Genomic DNA, 19666 nt, shown 5'->3' with positions numbered 1-19666 from the left:
CACAAGCCACCTCGTCCCCTGAGGTTACAGACCTCACTATATCCCTGTTCCCAGGCCCCGCACCTCCCACGTCCTCCTTCCCTTTCGCTGGCACATGGGTACTTACCAGGCAGTGAGCCGTTAATGTAGCCATTGACGGTGTGCAGCTCCGTCCTGTTGTGTGCCAGGGGCTGAGGAGCTGCTGGGGAGCCGGGCTCGGAGTACCAGCTTTTCCCTGCGGGGAGAAGACAATGCAGTCGGCTTTCGCTTGAGAACACTTCGAAGAATTACGAAACTTTCCTGCCCTGGTAAGACAGTCTGAAAACCCAAATCCAGGGAGATCAGTGATGCACAGCGCTTACTGCAAACCCACAGCAGACCTGACCACGGCCCCGTGCGAATGCGGCTGCGACCACCACATGCGATGGGGCATTACCCAGCACTGGGAGCAGCTCATGCGATGGGGACAAGGCCAGGGTGGGAACCAGAGAGGGCTGCAAGCTCCCCACACCGGGGACATGGAGGAAGGAGCTGCAGCGTTGCACGAGGAGCAGAGGGACTCCTGCTGCCGTGCAGGAGCTTGGCTGGGGGCCTGTGCAGGGCTCACACAGCGTGGGAAGCGGCGTGGGAGCGGAGCAGCTGCGCTCATGTCGTAGTCAGAACTTGGGCCCTGGACCAGGCTGAGTTCAGGGGCTGACACAGGGTGACAGCCAGCCCACTCTGGAGTAGTTACCTTCATCAAACACTGCGAAGAGCATCACAAACTCCTGCTGTGCCTTCTGCGTCCCATCACTCGCCAGGGTCCCTGCAAGACGCAACAGGAGCGCTTTAAAGGCCAGCGTGTGCCATGCCCATCTCCCCAGGGAAGCCCCTTTCTCCCCTCCCAAGGACAGGTAAATGAAGGCCAGGCTTTGCACGGCTTGTTTTGTCCCTCCTCACGAGGTCATTGACTGACCCAGTGCTGTTTCCAGCCTGCACTCCCCAAAAGCCCACGGCTGAGCGGCAGCTGCCCTGGCAGGCACAAAAGGTCAGTTTGTCCTGCCTTGGCCCTCGGGATTCAGTTAGTCACCTAGAACAGCCCACGGTATCTAGCTCCCTCGTCAGCACATCATCTGCATTAGCCCAGCCCATCATCTGCATTAGCCGTCTAGACTTTCTTCAGTCAGCGGAGAAACTCCTCGTGGCGAGTCATCGGAGCCACGGCAGACGCAGGCGGCTACCTTGGGAGCAGATGACTCGTGCCCTAGAGGTGCCCGTCCCTCTCCGGTGACTGCGAAGGGGGTCTGGACTCCTACCTCGAGGAGACAGCTCAACCAGGGGAGACTGATCGCACCCCAGGATCACATCTGGGTCCATTGCATCCCAGAGAGTATTACCAATCATCTCCACATTCACCAAAGGAGAGGACTTGGGAGGAGAGCAGGCACAGGTATCGTGGACTAGGCAATGTCCTGCGCATGCAGCCTCTCCCCTGCCTGGTCCTTAACTCTTGCCAATACAAACTTTCCTTTGTTTGTTCCAACACACCCTGTTTGGCAAAACAGCCTAGCTGACACTGAACGATCGCAGCTTGGCGAAGCTTTGAAGGGAAGACAGACAGATATCTGTGCTTCTGTACCAGTTCATCTCATGCATTAATAAGATTCTGATACAAGACAGAGGATTTTAACTGAAATCTTGTAAAGGAAAGAAGAAACAAGGTTCTCTCCAGCAGTGAAAGCCAAAGGTCATTTTGCTCGTGGGCAGGGAAGGGACTCTTTGGGGAAAAGAGCCAATCCCCAAATGTGCTGCTGTTGACCACAGCTTACTGACCCCACTGTCATGTTCAGCCTCTGGAAGGGGGTCTTCAATTTTTCCAGTTTTCAATCATGATCATACTTGACCTGCCCCTGCACTGCCCTTACCAGGTCGGCACACGAGCAGGGCTCCGATCAAACCGGAGTTGGTGTCCTTCACGCTGTCGGTGTTGGAGGAGTAGGAGTGGGTCAGGCATGGGGAGTCACCATCTGTCGGGCCCTGGTTTTGCTGGATTTCCCAGATGTACGTGTGCGTCTTCCCCGGATCCACCCTGTCCCCTTCCTTCTCCAGCTGGCTGGTCTCATCCTCATACCCTGCCCCTGAAGGCAAAGCAACAACCCAATTTTACCGAAGCTTCATGCCCTTGCGTGGCGTGTCTTGCCACGAGGACACAGACTCCATGTCCCCAGGGACAGCCGTCCCCAGGGGCAGCCCCACTTCCATTTCACCAGCAGGGCTTTTGGGGGCCACATCCCTGCCCCGGTGCTGGGCGGCACAGGGAGTCATGGGCCCAGCGCTCCTCCTGGACCTAAGCATCCAAGCTTAGGTTTAACCTGCTTGTTACCTGGTCCTGGTTTGCTCTGGGCTGCTCAGCTCAGCCTGTTTCTGGGCTGGGGAGGCTGCTGTTCCCCCATGCTAAGCAGTCTCTGTGCCTGTCTGGATGCAAATACCCGGGTCTCGGAGAGATGTGCTCCCTCCGGGGTAGCAGCAGCAGACTGGGAGGTGCAGCACGAGAGCTTGCTGCTATCGCTGCGCTTATCGTGTTGGAGAAGGTCACAGGCTTTCCCCATTGCCCTGAGGGCACTGAGCTCCCCCTTTGCTCCTCGCATCCTTGTCGCATCCCTCCCGGCAGGCAGCAAGCATCCGCGAGGCCCGACTCACCCTCCGACACCTTCCAGTAGGACACGCCGACGGCGTGGAGGTTGTACGGGCGGGAGGCCAGGTTCTTAAAAGTGATCACCACCGTGTCATAGACTTCTGCTCGGATGGTGGGGCCCAGGAGACCTGCAGGGGAAGATGGTGGGGTCAGGCTGGCTGCGCTGTCAGCACTGGAACCAAGGGACGCTCACACCCGGCTGTGGACCCCGAGGGCTCGGGCTTTCCACCTGCACCATCAGTGGTCGTCCCCTGCACAGCACGGCAGCCTCAGCTGCTCCGGCACCCCCAGTGCCTGAGCCATACTGGGAGTTTTCCAAACTTTCCTAGAGGAATGAGACTCTAGTCTCAGCCGCCCTCTGACCCAGGATGAATACGGCCACTGTCGAGGGAGAGCTGGGGCTCACCACGCGGCGGGTGCTTCTTACCCATCCACGCCGGCTTGCGTTTGGGCTGCGTGAACGAGGCATCGGGGTACTCCACAAACACGGCTTTCCTGTACCGCGGGGGCACGCCGGGCATGGGGGGCTGCGGGTCCGGATGCCCCGATACCCTGCGAGAGGAAGGAAAAGCCAGCGATGACTGCGTGGCCTCATTCACCGAAGGGCTGCGAGCATCCTCTTCCTCCCCCTCCCCACAGCTGGCCGCTGCCGTGCCAGCCGCAGGCATCGCTCACCCTGTTGTGTCCCCTGCATTTCCTGACAACCATCAGGTGTGCTCGACAACGTTTTGCTCAGCTCATTGATGGTAACGCGGCGCTGATTAATGTCGCGGCATTAGTCACGATGGAGTAAGACGCGATGCCAGGAGGCACCGCGCCGTGCCCGGCGGATGTGCCGGCTGCAGCGGGGAGCGTGCACAGCTGCGGGCACCGCCGCCTGCCAGAGCTGCCTGGCTTCTGGAAAAGCTGGAAAACGGGATGCCAGCCAGCGCCGCGGCCCTGCAGCAGCCCTGCCCGCCGTCGCCTTGCACCCGCGTGCGTGGCAGACGCCTCTCGTAACCCGTGGCTTCCTCCCCGGCTCCCCTCCGGAAAAGAGACGGTGCTGGGCTGCACGGCAGGTTGCTGCAGTTTGCTCTGTGGTTAGAGCAACCTCCCCGGATTCATTTCTTTTCTGACCCAACTGGGATTTACAGCCAGTCCCTAAGAAACTGCTTCTTGGAGCGGGAAGATAAAGGAGGCTCCAATGTCTTTCACACCCCACCTATCTCTGCTGGCCGCTTTCTATCTGTAAGCAGCTTAGCAAACTCGTTTTCCAGCAGGAATCCAGCACGTTGATCAGGATAACAAAGCTATTAATTTCTCCGGGGATTTTGCAGCCTGCCTTATCAGTCCCAGCCCGGGACTGAGAGCATTTCCAGTAAGCAGACTTCCAGCCTTGTTTTGTTTGGAGCGAAAGCCAGGTGGTATTTTCTTCTCCCTTCAGAAATAGCAAGGCTTGCTCTCCCCCTATGACTAAGCCTTCATTCAAGTAGCAGCTCCCTGTTTGATCCTTCCTCGAGTGGAAGAGGAAGGAGCCAGGGTGACTCAGAATTTTAGGAAAGGGCAACGCATGCACTCGCCCCCGGGGTGCCGGTTCGAATCCCGCCTGCGGCAGGTAGGCTGTGAACGGTGGGCAAAGCCGGCTTAGAGCTTGCTGAGCCCCAGCTGGGCTCGAGCCTTTCCCCTGAGCGTACCCAGCTCCCGGCTTTGCCGTCGAAGCCGTAACCCTCCGTCCAGGCTTGGACACCGCGCCGGTCTCCCGGGCCGAGCCCGTGCCGGGAGGCAGCAACGTGCCTGCGCTGGGGTTGGCATGCAGCAGGAGCACAGCTCGGGGCTGTGCGCTGCCGGGAAGCTGGACCTTAACCTTTGCTCGCAGAAAACCCAGCTTTGGCAGTGCACCTCTGAGCTGTGAGGGCCCGGTGCCACTAATTTGGAAGTAAACAAGCCAAAAATCCTCCTGAGCCAGAAAGTTTCGCTGGCACAGAAGCAGTCCCATCCCCTGCGATGCCGCCAGGCTGGTTGGGAGCAGGTCCTGGGACGAGGAGCCGGAGTTCGGGGCAAGGGCAGCTGATCCGAGCGCTGCTGGCAGCGACTCAGCGCTCCAGGTCCCCGCGGACGTCCTACCCCGAGAACAGCCGCGGCCGAGGCGGGGAGACGAGTTCCTGGCGCCTTCGACGCGCATTGTTAGCTGGACTATCTGTTCCTCTCGCGGGGCCGGGGACGGCCAAGGGAAACGGGGACCGTCCGCCGCTGCTTGGCCGCCGGCTCCGAGCCCGGCCGAGGTCCCCGCGGCCTCGGAGGACGTGCTGTTCCCGCGCTGACCCGCCGTAGGGTCTGCTGAAATGCACCACTGTCCTCCAGCTGGTAAAAGCCACCGAGCGCAAGGCCGGTTTCCCACTACGGCTCTCCCGGGAGCGGTGCTGCCCGGCGGATGATCCCGGGGTGGAGCGCCCCGTGGCTGCTGCCCGTCGGGAGAGCTGAAGTTAGCTTTTCCCGTTTCGGAGAGCGGCGAATGCCCTCGGCTTCCCTCCCTGGGTATCAGCCGACGGGGGCTGCTGCGTGGTGCTGGGAGCTGCCCTTGGCCGAAGGGCAGGACATGCGGGTGCACCAGGACCGTGTGGTCACGCAGCTCCAAGGAGAGGATGAAAAAGGCACAGAGGGGATTGTGAGGTTAGAACGGGGGGAGAGCAGCGGTGCGAGTGGGCAGCCATGAAAACCACTGCTAAAACCAAGAGCACAATGACGGCTTTGGAGTCCGAGGCCCCGAGGTCGGAGCCAGGCGCTGCCGCAGATGCTCCGCTCATCCCTAGGGCTGACGCAGGTCTGTGGGTCAGTCCTGGGTCAGAAACGGTGCACACGTGTGTCATTAAAGACAGCATCAAAATGCAAAGCCAAGGGGCCAAATTAACAACCTGGGAAACCTCAGCTCCACCGTACCCTCCTATTTTCGAGTGCAATATACGGGAGGTGCTGGATACGTTTTTCCTCCTGAAGCGACCAAGGTGGAAAAAGCCGTAGCTGATACAGCGGCTACGGCACCTGGGTCATCGCCAGAGCCCGGCTCCTGGCTGCCCAGCACGGCTGCTCGCGGCTCCAGCCGGGCGGGCTGGGACGGAGCTGCGGGGGCACAGGGCAGTCAGCGGCCCGTCTCCGCTCCCTGCGGCTAGTTCGCGACGGCACGTGTCCCAGCCAACTCTGCACGTCCGAACAACGCCATCCCGACACCGAGCGATGCCACTGCCGCGTTTTTCCTTCCTGCTCGCAGAGATCCCTCCCGGATCACAACGATGGGCAAACCAGCACACCTCTGCCCTCCCGTTCTTGCGTACGGACATCGGCACTTGCCAAAACGCTGGAAACTATCAGTCCGAGCAATGTGACGTGGGCAAAGATGCAAACAGCTAAGAGCTGGGTGTCCCGCGGGCAGACGCGGCGGTGCCCTGAGCCAGGGCAGGGCAGCACCACTAAGCTCCCCTGCAGCGCCCGGAGGGAAAGCACGGACGCTGCCTCCCCGCCGGCACCCCCAAAGCAGCGTGGACAAACTGTTATAACCAAGCAGCGCAGGGCGGCAGGGACAGCACAGCCCGCAGCTCTTGCTATCCCATATCCCACGTGCATCGCGAGGGATTGCACTTAGGGACTCCCCACCACGCAGCAACCTCCGTCCCCTGCCCGGCCGGCAGCCCAACGCACCCGCTGCCCGCCCGGGCGCCGCTTCGCTCTGCCACGCGCGCCGGGAGCCGGCGGCATCCGCGGCGTGCCGGCTGCCGGAATTGCAAAAAAGAGCATTACCCTGCCGGCGCTTGCAGCGTGGGGAGCAGGTCGCTGTGCACGTAGTCCCAGGCGCTCTCCGCCGCGGCGATGTAGTATCTCCGGACGCTGCCCGCGCTCCCCTCGAGCAGGCAGAGGAGCACGAGGCAGCCCAGGGCTCCCGCCGGCATCGCGCCCGCGGGCCGGGAACCTCCGCGGCTTCAGGAGGGAAAAACGCAAAGAAAGCGAGGAGGAAGGAAAGAGGAGAGAAAAGGCTTTATCCTCTCATCCAGCTGTCGCAATCCGCAGGGGAAGGTGGTTCGAAGGCAGCAGCCACCGGCTGAGTCGGAGCGCTGGAAAGTTTCCCACAGGCAGCAGGAGAGGAATCGCTCGGGCGGGTTAGCGCCAAGAGGAGCGTGCACGGGACGGGCTCTCCCACCCGGGTGACAGTGACAGGAGGAGAGGAAAAAACAAAGGGAAAGGGAGGGCAGAGGCAGCCCGGCGCTCCGCTGCGCTGCGGGAGCCAGCTGCAGGGCCTGGCGCAGCGTCCTGGCCCGCCGCCGCGGCGAGGTGAGGAAAGGGAGGGTTTCAGAGGAAGGGGAATTTAGGTGCGGTCTCTGCCTGGTCCCACCTTCCCGCCGGCTGCACGGGGAGAGGAGGAGAGCGGCTAGAGGCCGGCTGCTTTCCAAGGCCCCGGGGCTGCGGGAGCCGCCTGCGCCGCTTCCCGCGGGGCTGCGGGAGCCGGGAGCCGACTCCTGTCCCCGCGAGCCCTCGCAGGCCGGTTTAGGGGAGCGTTTGCCTTCTGGGTGCTGGGTGCCCGTGCACGGGGCGGGCGACGGGGCTGGAGGCCGAGCACTGCCGGCAGGCGAAGCCCGAGCGCCCGGGAGCAGCGGGGCCGTGCCGGTGGGACGGCCGGGAGGGAGCACCGTCCCCGGGACCACCGTGCCCCGAGGGAGATGCTTCGGCCACGCGAGCCCACGTCCGAGCACCCGGCGGCAGCAGGCTCGGCGAAGGCTCACCCAGACGCCTTGGCGAGTTGCCCCCTGTTTATAAACTCACGTCTTTTGGGCCTTTTGTTTTTTTATTTTCAATGGCTAGGAAATCCCCCCGCCTTTCCCCAGATATGTGCACGTGAGCCCGCGCACACACGCGCCCGCACCCGGCCGTCTCGCCCGCTCCCGGAGGCAGGAAGATGGGGAGGAACGCCCTGCTCGGCCTTGGCGCCCGCCGAGGACACCGAGCTGGGGAAACGGCCCGTAAATCACGCCGCCGGGCCGCCGGCGCGCGGGGCGGTGGCGATTCGGTCCCGGCGTGCGCGGAAGCGCGGGCCACCCCCCGCTTCCCACCCCATTCCCTAGGTCGGCCCCGGTGGCCGGGGGTCCCACGGCGGCAGGGAGGGCCGGGGGGCTCCCCGGGGGCCCGTGTAAAACCCTGGGGGCCTGGGGCTGCCCAGCGCTTCCCCGCGCAGAGGGGCTGGCGAGGCGGCAAGGCCCCCCCGCCGCGGCGGGGGCACAGCGCCAGCCGGGAGCGCGTTTCCTCCGGCACGGCCGCGGCCCCGGGGGCTCCGTGTCACTGCGAGGAAGAGGAGCCACCGCCGCCCCACGGTTTCCAGCAACCGCCGCCGGGCGAAGCAGGCGGTGCGTCAGCAGCGGGGATGCCCCGGCCCCCGGGACCCCCCCGGCCCCATCCTGCCGGCGGTGGGAGGGGAAAGCTGCTCCCGGCGCTCCCCGCGGCGCTGGTCCGGCCATGCCGCCCGGCTCGGCCCGGCAGCAGCCACGTGCCGGCAGCAGCCGCCGCCGGTTTCCCTGCCTCGCGCCGGGCTCAGCTCGGCGCTGGGGCGGGTAGAAGTGACTCAGACCGAAGCGAACGGCGTCTCATCCCTCCCGGGACTTTCTGCGTGTGCGAGAAGAGGAGCGTGACTCACGGCGGCTTCTCGGGAACGCGGAGCGGTGCAGCGGCGGCGGCCGCCCACGGGGCGCTCACGCCGGCCCAGCTCCTCCGGGCAGCGGCTCCCCTCCGCATCCCAACGCGGAGCAGCCCCAGGAGGGCGGCCGGCCCCGGCTCTGCGTCCGCAGCACCACCGTGCTTCTCCGGTCGGAGGATGCTCCCCGCCGCCGCTGGCTTCGCCCAGCTCCTCCGGCATCAGGCCAACCCGGGGGAACCAGAGCAGCCTCCGGGCACGCAAGCCCTTCCCGAGTCACCTAATTACCGTAGCTCGTTAAATCAAGCCGGGAGCGAGGAGTCTCCCCTGGGCTGACTCCGCAGGCAGCTCTTGCTGGGTCAGGCCCGGAGCAGGGATCGTGGCTGTCCGGCTTTTTCGGCCCCTCTCGCACCCCCAGCCTGGCTCGTCATCCCAGGTGTCCCGGTGTGCCTCCCGCATCCCGCCGGGATCCGTGTGCTGCCGTCGCAGGAGCAAAGCCTCGGCCCGCCGCACCCCACAGCACCCAGGCGCCAATGCCCCCGGTGCCCCCGGTGCCCCCGGTGCGAGGGGCTGGCGGCCGGGCGCTGCACCCAGGCTCGGCACGGCTCACGCTCCGGGGGCCCCGGCGTCCCCACGCCGACGCAGCCAGCAAAGGGGCTAAATTTAACGAGGTCTGATGCAGCTCCGCGGGGAGCTGCTTAAAAGCGGCGCTGTCCCAGAAAAACCCTCTCCCGAGCCTGGCAAAGGAAGAAGCTGTGGAAGCGCAGAGCGGCAGCCGGCTCCGGCAGCCGCAGCCCCACGCCTGCCCGGTTCATCCCGGGAAAATCGCGGGCAGGGGGGCAGAAAGCCCCTTCCCTGGGCCGTGGAAGTGGGAAAAGAGGCAGCCGGGGCGGCCAAGTCCCCGCGAGGGAGAAGAGCTGTCACCCCCGCAGAAAGTGGCACCGGCGCCCGAGTGTGTTTCGTTTCCAGAAAACGAGAAGAGCGCGAGCCGGGGGGAGAGAAACCCCGCCGAAAATCCCCGCGCTCTCGCTCTGACGGGGCCGGGCAGCGCGTTTCCTCCCGGCGCGGCGGCACGTCGGGGCTGTCCCTGCGCTGCTGCGGGGCTCCGGCGCGGGCGGCCCGGCCGCACCGGGGGAATTCACCCCCGCCCCACGCCGGGCTAAAAGCAGCGGCACCGGCGCCGCCCCGGGGGGTTTTGCACCGAGCGGCCGGAGCAGCAGCCTGGGAGCCCCGGGGCGGCGCGGCGCGGCGGCTCCCCCCGGCAGCGGGACGAGTCCGGCGGCGGCGGCCAGGTAGGTGCCCCGGGGGGGCTCCACGGGCGGCGGGCGGCGCGGCGGGGCGCGTTTCCGCGGGGCAGCGCTCGCCCCGACGGCACCCCGGGGCCGTTCCCCCCCCTCGACGGTAGCCCTGGGCCGTTCCCCCACCCCGACGGCAGCCCTGGGCCGTTTCCCTCCCCGACGGCAGTCCCGGGGCCGTTTCCCCCCCCTCGACGGTAGCCCTGGGCCGTTCCCCCACCCCGACGGCGCCCCGGGGCTGTTTCCCCCCCGCCCCGACGGTAGCCCGGGGCCGTTTCCACCCCCGACGGCAGCCCCAGGGCCGTTTCCTCCCCCCCCCCGACGGTAGCCCGGGGGCCGTTTCCCCCCCCCCGACGGCACCCCGGGGCCGTTTCCTCCCCCCCGACGGCAGCCCCGGCCGCTCCGTGGACCCACGTGCGCGGGGGAGCCGCGGAGGGAAGCAGCCCCCATCCAGCCCGACAGCAACCGGGGAGCCGCCGTGCACCGGAGCGGCGGAGCCCGGCCCCCGCCTTTCTCTCCCCAGGGGAACCCCGGACCAGGCCCGGACCAGGCGCCCTTGGCCGCTCAGTAGTCGGTGTAGGATCTGTCCGACTCTCTCCAACAGCTACATCTGATTACTGGGTCACCAAAGCCGCCGGCGCTGCGCCCGCGGGACGACGCCGGGGACGGGGGCGGGCGACAGCCCACCGCTCGCAGAGCAAGCAGGCCAGCTTCCCCCTCGCTCGGGGGTAAATAAACCCTTGCAGAGCGCAGTCTCCTTCTCCGGGTGGTTATTAGAGCAAAACCTCGTTTGCGGCGCCCCTTGCCCGGCTTCACTCCCACGGGATCCCCGGGATGCGCCCGGCTCCCTCCTCCTGCACCCGGCCGCGGCCTCGCTCTACCCCGCAGCAGGAGGTCCGAGCCGCCTCCTCCTCCCGCTACCGTCTCCTCAGCGGCGTTTTTTTTATTTTTTTAATTTTTTTTTTGCCTCTTGCGGCTCAGCTTTTCCTGCCTCTCGGCTGCTCTCTGCGCAGCCAAGTCCCGGGCGGGGAGGACGTGGCTTTTCCTTGCTCTGCGAGAGCTCGAACGAGCAATGGCTCAAAAATTGAGGTTGCGAGGGATCATGGGTTCGAGGGAGACCAAACCCGCTGGGCGGGCAGGTGGGGTGCCCGAATCGGCCGGGGGCAGCCCGGGTGTGTCGCGCGGGACGCAGCGTGGCGGGGCCCACGCCGGTGGCCCCGGCTCCACCACGTCCCCTCCGACAGCGCGCAGCCGAGCAAGGGATGCCCGTTTCGGAGGGAGCAAACCACAGCGGATGTTAGAAAGCCGTTAAAGTGCCCTTAAAGCCCCGCTTCTCCCCTCGCCCTCGATGCCGTGCGCCCACAGATGCTGCGCTACGGCCTGTGCGCGGCTGGTCCGTGCCCACAGGTGTGGTCTGTGCGTGGCTGGTCTGTGCCCACGTGTGACCTGTCTGTCCCCACGTGCGTGACCCGTGCATGGCTGCTGCGTGCCCCCACACGTGGCCTGTGCATGGCCGGTCCGTGCCCACGCGTGACCTGTGCACGGCTGCTCCGTGCCCACGCGTGACCCGTGCACGGCCAGTCCATGCCCATGCGTGACACATGCATGGCTGCTCCGTGGCCACACGCGTGGCCCACGCATGGCCAGTCCATTCCCACACACCTGACTCGTGCGCGGCTGGTCCACGCCCACGCGTGACCCGCGCACGGCCGGTCCATGCCCACGCGTGCTCCCTGCATGGCTGCTCCGTGCCCACACGCGTGGCCCGTGCACTGCCGCGCCCGGTCTGTCCCCACCCCCAGGACCCGCGCACGGCCCCACGCGCGCGGCCGCGCCGCCGTGACCACGTGACCCCGCGCCCCCCCGGCGAGGGCTTTTCTCATCAATGAACGGAGCCCGCGGGACGCGCCGGGGCGTGGCCACGTGGGGCGGTGGCAGTGCGCGCGCCTGCGCGTGGGCGGTCACGTGCCCGCGGCGGCGAGCGGAGCGGAGCGGAGCGGAGCGGGCGCCATGGCGGCCCCGGGCGGAGGTGGGGGCGCGGGGCCGGGGCGCGGGCAGCGGGGCTCGGGGCTCGGGGCTCGGGCCCTGCGCGGCCCCTCTTCCGCTGGCGACGCCTCGGGCAGGGCGGGGCGGGGGCCGTTGCGGCCGGTAGTGGGGCGCGTCCCCGCCTGAGGGGCCTGACCCTGGCGGAGGCCCGGGGAAGGGGGGCCCGGGGCTCCGAGGGGCCCATGGGCCCGGGGGGGGTTCAGAGGGGCCTTGGGGGGGTTTATAGGCCCTGGAGAGGGGAGATCCGAGGTGCCCCGGGGGGGTTCAAAGGGGCCCGAGGGGGTCCCTAGGCCCCGAGGGGGGGTCCAGAGGGGCCCTGGGGGGTTCCTATGACCCGAGTAGTGGGGAATGTCCCTAGACCCTGGTGGGGGGCTCCAGAGGGGCCCTGGGGGGGTCCTAGGCCCGGGGAGGGGGGTTCAGAGGGTCGCTAGGGAGTCCCTAGGCTTGGGGGGGTGGTCCAGAGGGGTCCTGGGGGGTCCCTAGGCTCTGGGGGGGGGCAGAGGGGCCTGAGGGAGCCTAGGCTCTGGGTGGGGGGGTTCAGAGGGTCCCAGGGGGGTCCCTAGGCTCCGGGGGGGGTCAGAGGGGCCCCGGAGGGTCTCTAGGCTTTGGAGGGGGGGCATCCAAGGAGCTCTGGGGGGGTCTCTAAGCCCCGGGGCAGGTCTCAGGGCTCGAGGGCAGCCCCGAGGGCCCCACAGCCCGGCACTGAGCACCCCGGGTGCCCGCAGGGAGGAAGGAGGACTCGTACAACGTGCTGGACCTGGCGGAGTACACCAAGAACCGGCCCTGGTGGCGCAAGGTGTTCGCCCCCAGCTCGGGGTCGAGCGCGGAGAAGTACAACGTGGCCACGCAGCTGGTGATCGGCGGGGTCACGGGCTGGTAAGAGGTGCTGGGGCCGCCTTTGCCGCGGCACATGAGCACCAGATGGGTTTTGAGGGACATCCCGACAGGAACAGGGTGTTTATTTAACTTGGAACTGAAGAACTGTGACTGTCTCTTAGGGGAGGAGGGGAAAGCAGCAGCAGGCTTTGATTTTTGAGGTGAGATCGTTCTCCACACCTTCTGGCATAATGTGCTGGTGTTGAGTTTTAGGACGGACAAACGTGTCTCTTGGAACAGAGATTAATTCCTCCCTTGGGCTGTGGAATCCGTGCACAAAAACCTCCCGTGGAGGTGGCTCGCTGCATCTTGCGCACTGGCGTTCGTGTGCGTGGTCCTTGGGATCGTGCCACTTGTAACGCTAGTTGACTTGAAAACTTAGTGTGATCGCACCACTTTGCTGACACATCCCTGCTTCGTGCCGTGCCTGCCCTCTCCTGACCCAGGAGTAACCATTTAAAAGAGAATGACGTATCCTGTTAGTGTTCTAATAAAAATGCGAGCTGGTGACTTCTCTCTTGTTTCGGCCAAGTGCATCTATTCGGAAACGGGTAAGAGAGAAGGTTGCTGTGTTGTTTTGCAGTATTGATAAGGAAACTGTGGTCAAAGTAAAGTCTGTTTGAGGTGACATAACACTCCAGCCCTTTGCTGCATGAACGAGCGATGGGGTGGTGCTTGTTTGAGTTCTGGCGGCTGCAGTGATGTTTAAAAGTTAAAGTGCATCACGCTGCTGGAGGTAGCCGTAGCTTTAGACCTCTGCCGTCATCTTATTTCAGCCCTGAAGAATTGAAATGGGAAAGCAAGCAAATGTTTGAGGTCATTCAGGCCTCAGCAGGTGTGCTGCTTTAATCTCCTGTTAGAGATGATGCCATTAAAAAAAAAAAAAAGTTAATTCCAGTGAAACCTCATGTTTCTGGTGATGCTTTTGGGAGGACCAAAAGGGTTTTTGAAGGGAAAAGAATCAAATCTGTGAAATGCTGAACTGTAATAGCGAAGAGTAAAAAGTTATGAAGCATCACGTGTGGCTGGGCACAAATCCATTCTCCTTTGCTCTGATCCTGTTTGGCTTTCTTCTTCTCCCACTAGTCAGGCTGTCTCAGTTTTGTGTGATGAATGCCAAACGCTGCCCTGTTTGTGGAAGCATGCTGAAGCGTGTGTTTGGTGTCCCATCCTCCTGACTGGATCTTGGTTGATTTGTAGGTGTACTGGATTCATCTTCCAGAAGGTTGGGAAGCTGGCAGCGACAGCAGTGGGAGGTGGCTTTTTCCTGCTTCAGGTATGTATGCACAGTGGGCTAGGCTTTCCAAGAACTGTGTGTGGTGGAAGGATTGTCTAGTGGTTATAGTAATTAACAACTGTGGTTGTGATTCAACAGGTGCTTTTAATAATCAAAAAAATTCAGCATGTCCCAACAACTTCTCTGTTGTTTGGACACGTGGATTCAGTTCCCTACTCTGCCAGGAGCTCTCTGTGCCCGTGGATGTCACGTGCACATGTTCCTCATGACGTAGATTCCCCATTCCCATGGGTAGTGTAAAGCATATTAGAACCAGAGATGTGTGCAAGTGCCACTTGCGGAGTTGCATAAGAACATTTTAGAAGCACATTCGATCACCTCGGTGGTACTTCTTAGCTTGTGATAGCCAGAGATGAGTGCAGTCTATAAAGACTTTGAAGCTGTTTTTGGCTTGGTGTCTGTGTGCTCATGATATGCGGGAAGGGACAAGGCTTTTGTTCCGATCTCTGAATAAATGTCTTCTCTCTGTAGCGGCAGCAAAGCAGGAACAGTGTGCACAGCTTTGAGGCTCTCCAAGAGGTGCTTTTTGCTTACGGACTGCTAACAGAAGCTGGGCCAAAGGCGTGTGGGGGCTGTCGTTGCAGAGGCACCTGAGTGCAGTGGGAGCAGGAGGCAGGCTAGGCCATGGTGAGCTCTGGACTGTTGCTGCCAGAGCTGGCTACTGTCATTAGTTCTGTGCTGGTGGAGATGGAGTCCCTGGAGAAACAGCTCTTAATGTCAAGGGGGTGGTTATCCATGTCTGTGATGTGCTTCCCTTCAAGCTGGCTTCCTGAGGAGTTGGGCTAGAACAGATGAGGATCTTTATAATGTACAGGGAAAGAGGAGGGAAACAGAGATCTCTGTGTCCTCCAACTATGTTTCTTCTGGTTTCTAAGAACCCTGGACTTGAGAGGAGCATCTTGGATGCTGAAATCCAGCTTGTACGTCCTGCAGAAGGCAGAACAATTCATAGGCCTCATGCAGCAATCCTTCATTATTTGGTTTCCAGTTTTGTGTCTTGCGTAGCTCGTTCTCCCTGCTCTTCTGGTTCCACTTGTTCTGCTGATAGCCCAAAGCTTGCCTTGAGCAGGGAGTTTCACTGTTGAATCATCCTGACCAGATAAAATACTTAGGGAGGAACAGCCTATTAATAACTGTGTCCACCCCCAGCAGCAGGGGAGCTGAGTCTCAACAACGCACGTGGCAGTTGTGAGGGGGAGGGAATGCCAGCTTTACGTTAGAGAAAAGAGGCCAGTACATGCTAAGCTGGAGTGGTGTGCCCATGTGTTAGAGGATTACTGTGGCAGGCAGATGTTGCAGGGTGGTTAATATAAACTGTGGGGACGGTGCTTTTTCCAACTCTTAAGATTGTGCTCAATCTCTTCTCTCTGAGCCTGCTGAACCAGTGTGGGGGGTGGCTTTGGTTTGGGGAGGGGTGGGATGGCAAGGGGGTTTTGTAATCCCTAGCTGTGCAGGATTTCACTCCAGGAACTTTCTTTCCACCCCTCAAAACTGTAGATTGCAAACCACACAGGATACATCAAAGTGGACTGGAAGCTAGTAGAACGGGACGTGAACAAAGCCAAGCAGCAGCTGAAATTTCACGGCAGCGGTAACAAAATGTCTCCAGAAGTGAAAAGCAAAGTGGATGAGGTGAGACAACTCTCCCAGGTATTTGCAGGTGCCCAGCTGGATGGACAGCAGGAAACAGGATCAGCTTCTGGGCTCTTAGGGATCTTCCATCATGGGAGTTCTTGTGTAACAGCAGAACAGGAGAGGTGGCAAAGCTGCCCAGGTGAATTTGAGACAGCCAGGGTGGCTTCTGGGCATGATGCCAGCTCCCCATGTGTTGTAGCAAATTCCTTGATGTTGGAAGAAAACTTGCTGGGATTGTGGGGAGCTCAAGGAGAATCTCTTCAGTCTGACAAGCATAGCTAAGCAGATCTGGTAGCAGCGTGGTTTGGTCACCCTCGGCTCTGCTGTGTCCTGGTCTGACACATGCATTTGTTATGCCCTTCTGTCAGATTGACAGCGCACTGATCGTAACCAAGCCCCGGGTGTCTGATGCGGGGGTGCGTAAGTTCTGGCTGTGCGGCAGCTCTCGCAGGATCCGGGCTGCTCTGGGATGCTAACTGTGCAGGAGCCGTACGCGGGGATGGGAGCAGGGAGGTCGTTAGGGAGGCTCGTTTCCTAGAGCCAAGCAATGGCCGCTTTCCCAGCTCAGCTCGCAGCCTGAGAGGTACCTTATTACGGGGAGGGCGGGTGAGTGACCTGCTGCTGTTGGAGAACGCTATTGGCTCTTCTCTCCCATGCTTAGGTGATCACGTTTCTGAAGAAGAATGTTATCCTGACCGGAGGGTTTGCTGGAGGATTTCTGCTTGGAATGGCGTCATAGGAACTGCACTCGACTCTCCTTTCTTGCCAACCTCCCTGTCCTCTCCTTCGTTTTCCCTCCCACTTAGAAATCAGTGGCTGTTGCCAGCAGGCTCAATCCCTTCTGCTCCCAGGTTCCAACCCATACTTCTTACAATGCTGCTCTGATTTCCAGCTTTTTCCTCTGTCTGGGCTGTTTGGGTGCTGGGATTGATCTGAAGCTTGTGACCCCCAGCATATCAGTGTGATTCCTTTCTCCACCCAATATGCCCAGATTTTGGTGATTTGCAGCCTCATAAATACGTAGGGGCAGAGAACTCTCTAAACAAGCTTCTTCGCAGGTGCCCAGGACTGTTACATTTGTTTGTCTACCAGTATGTGTATACAACAGCTATCAGTTGTTCACTGCTCCTTGGCTTGTACTTTCTCTTCCGTGGTACCTGGAAGGCCTGTGCTTCCCTCTGTGCAGAGGTGGTGTGTGAAATCCAAATATGCCCGGCTGTCCTTCGGTGGAGGCAGAAGTGTCAGGGGGCAGCTTGGGCTCTGTGCCAGAATGGACTTCTGGGCTGGTGGTTAAGGAGCCAGTTCACGCTCTGTGTGGGGCTGGGCCGTTCTCCTGCCTTCCCCCTGCCATTGCACTACACGTAAATGGCCATTTTGGCTTCTCCTCTGCTGTTATTTATACCCCTTACTGGAACTGCAGCGCTGGCACTGCTGATGGAAACTGAGCACCGTGTGTGACTCTCCAACCCTTTCCTTATCATGTCTTCTGAAAGTCACTGAGTTTCCTGCACTGCAGAGCGCAGTTGTCTTTCTTGCTTGCCAGGTGGCTGCTCAGCTTCTGAAATGTGCTGAGGCACTCTTGTTTGCTCGACCCATCCGTGTCGGGCCGGCTGGCTCAGGTAGCGTGTGTTTCAGCTGTGCTGCTTACTGGTGGCTCAGACTGGTGTTGCTAGGTCTAGCATGGCCTTCCCTGGCCAATGTGGAGTTGGTGATGCCCATAAGAAGGTAACTGTGTGGGACAGGATTGTAGATAGGAGATGCATCCCGATTGAGGGTACATTGTACTGGTCCAGGATCCCTGTTGCCAGCTCAGTTGGAGTGGGGGGAAGGATATGAAATCTGGCTAGAACTGCTTTGAGTGCAGTCTTTTATCTGCCTCTGCAGAGTACGAATCCCATCTCCCTGGTGTCTGCAAACTGAATTATTTAATCTTCCCAGCGTCTGCATCCTGGGGGCTGCTGTTGTCAGAGTGGTTCAGCTGCCCTTCTCTAGTGCATCTCAGAAATCACGAGTTCCTTTGAACGTATTTGGCAATAACTCCCATTTCTTTTCCTTCCCCAACCTGAGACTGTGGTTACAGAGATGCTACCTGGAGCAGCTAAGGCAACCTGCTTACCATCCTGTCTGCTTAGGAGAACAGGGTCCTTAGGCCTAGATGACAAAGATGGTAGGAAAACCAGGGTGTATTCCTGTGGCAGGGGCCACTTCTAGCTTTCTGTTTTGGTGGTGTTCCTTCCTTCTTTGAGCTCATTAGTTTTTCCCCATTTCCACAAAAAGAACTATCCCCTTGCTTCCATAATTCCTGTATCTGCAGCCTTTTCCCTGCGGGTAATGAGGCAGCCAGGATGCAGAGCCTTGCTGTTTTTAGCCCCGTGCAGCTATGTGCAGAGCAGAACTCTAACCTACAAGAGAAAAGGAAAAAAAAATTCTACAAAAAAAATTCCTTAGAGCTGTTCTGCATTGGCTGGGGCTGGGTTGGCATTGCCTCTTTCCAAAATCTGGGGACTCGTGTGACAGCAGGGTGATGATGTCCTCCAGCAGGTTACGTGTAAGTGTTCTTGCAGAGAATGGGTCTCTTCTGCTGGAAGTCATCCCATCCGACCTGGGAAACACGCTGGAGAATGGCGAAGCATGTGGGTGTTGAGGATGCAGTGCCCAGGGCAGCAGCTGCACCCTCTCCTGCACCGTGTAACGCCATGTTGCGTTGCTGGCTCTTGGCATGGATGGAAGTGGGGGACCTTCCCCAAAGAGAAATGCTAGAAGAGCTGGAACTGTGGGTTCTGCCACCAGAGGTTTTGGGGTGAGCACTTGCAGTTGATTTTGTCTTACCCTGTGTTCATTGAAGTCAATGTAGCAGCACGTTGAGTTAGTTGAGGTTTTCTCACCTTCTTCATCCTAAAAGCAGCTGCGGGTAATCAGGAAGCAGAAGTTGGTGTCTTTGCTCCTGTCCTGCCGTACGTGTGAGCAGGCAGGCTCACATGCCTTCAATGATGGCCTTCCTAGAGGCCCTCAAGGGCTGTGGGAATGCTGTGAGGCAACAAATAGGTCCTCAGTAGATCACTGGGAGTGGAATGACAAAAGACTGCTTTTTTTTTTTTTGTAAAAGGAAATGCAGCTGAACGTGCGTGAATTCATACATATGTATTGCAGGATCTCCCTTGTTCCTGTAGGGAGAAAATTTTTACTTTCCCTCTGCCTGGTGTGTTATCTAACACAGCTGTCTACTGAGGCACGTTTCGGTCTCCAAAGCTTTCTTCAAAGACAAAGCTCAAAGTAGATAATTAACAGACCTTAAGGCTCAAATAAATCCCTGTTATTTCTGCCCCAGCCTAGGGAAGAGTGTACTGGGTCCTGTTCCCCAGGATCCGGAGTTACTGCTACGGAGAGAAATGGCCCAGAGATGGTCCTAATTGAGCTAAAATGTCTCGATTCCTGCTGGAAGGAGAAACAAGTGGTTGAGACAAATTCATGTTGAGTTTGGTGTGAACACAGGCAGGGAGTGGGCAAGGACATCAAAATCTGGCAAGTGTTTTTGCTGTTCCAGTGTCGGTCTCGGGCTGGCACCGTTTGAGTGCTGCGTAGCCGCACTGGAAGCCTTGATGCTGAATGAACAATCTCCGTGGGGATGCACTTGCGTTGCTGCAGGCGCCAACATGAATGTCCCACCCCCCATCACGCGCGTGCATGCACACGCACTCCCCTTGGACTGGTTTCAACGACTTCTGGTGCCTGTTCCAGTACGGGAAGGTTTAAAACACACTAGGCTTGTAAAGTCTTTTTATATATTGTATGTAAATGCTTGTTGAAGTGATATTTTATTAAACAGTTTTGCTCTAATAGCTTCTCCGTGTGAGGTCTGTTGACTTCTTGGGAACCAGCCTCTCTTTGCCCTACGCAGCATGCCGTGTTTGACTCGCGGGAGTTGCAGCCCAGAGCGTAAGGCTCCTCCAAGCACGCCAGCTGCCTTCCCTCCTCTCGGCAGGTAAAGCTGGCTAAGAGTGGGCTGCCTGCCTGAGTCCCTCTCCCTGATGGTCCCGGCACCCATCAGCCGTGCTCCCAAAAGTTGGGATGTCTGGGGTGGACAGGGGGTTCTCCTGCCAGCCGGGCTTCAGAGCCAGCCTCCCTGCTGAACAAGCTGTATCTGCCTGCACAGGGGTGGGCGTGGACTTTTGCTTTCCTAATGGGTGCAATAGAAGCCTAAGTACTTGCTTCTG

General features: G+C 60.6%; 2 protein-coding genes across 2 annotated transcripts in view; one reads left to right on the top strand and one right to left on the bottom strand.

Annotated features, from left to right (window-relative positions):
* F8 (coagulation factor VIII) overlaps positions 1 to 6971 on the bottom strand; it is a 28054-nt gene extending 21083 nt beyond the window's left edge. The window contains exons 1-6 of the mRNA XM_026110981.2: positions 6425 to 6971; positions 3081 to 3205; positions 2659 to 2781; positions 1884 to 2096; positions 713 to 784; positions 107 to 214 (exon numbers count right to left, since the gene is read on the bottom strand). Of these exons, the coding sequence (XP_025966766.2) occupies positions 107 to 214; positions 713 to 784; positions 1884 to 2096; positions 2659 to 2781; positions 3081 to 3205; positions 6425 to 6573 (790 nt within the window). The 5' untranslated portion in view covers positions 6574 to 6971. The remainder of the gene's footprint in view (positions 1 to 106; positions 215 to 712; positions 785 to 1883; positions 2097 to 2658; positions 2782 to 3080; positions 3206 to 6424) is intronic.
* A 4518-nt stretch (positions 6972 to 11489) lies between these two features.
* On the top strand, positions 11490 to 19291 carry FUNDC2 (FUN14 domain containing 2). The gene is made up of 5 exons (XM_064518408.1): positions 11490 to 11627; positions 12370 to 12520; positions 13721 to 13796; positions 15315 to 15449; positions 16114 to 19291. The coding sequence occupies exons 1-5, from the start codon at positions 11609 to 11611 to the stop codon at positions 16189 to 16191; spliced, it is 459 nt and encodes a 152-aa protein (XP_064374478.1). The 5' UTR covers positions 11490 to 11608; the 3' UTR covers positions 16192 to 19291.
* The last annotated feature ends 375 nt before the right edge of the window (positions 19292 to 19666 follow it).

The sequence above is a fragment of the Dromaius novaehollandiae genome, chromosome 11, assembly GCF_036370855.1.
Source record: "Dromaius novaehollandiae isolate bDroNov1 chromosome 11, bDroNov1.hap1, whole genome shotgun sequence".
Lineage (NCBI taxonomy): Eukaryota > Metazoa > Chordata > Aves > Casuariiformes > Dromaiidae > Dromaius > Dromaius novaehollandiae.
Note: the sequence above shows the minus strand (reverse complement) of the source record. Positions and strands in the feature narration are given on the sequence as shown.

Bases quoted from the DNA above. Each gene is read 5' to 3' on its own strand.
- FUNDC2 (XM_064518408.1), top strand. The intron at 12,521-13,720 runs GTAAGAGGTGCT...GTTGATTTGTAG, and splicing joins ATCGGCGGGGTCACGGGCTG to GTGTACTGGATTCATCTTCC. The intron at 13,797-15,314 runs GTATGTATGCAC...TCAAAACTGTAG, and splicing joins GTGGCTTTTTCCTGCTTCAG to ATTGCAAACCACACAGGATA.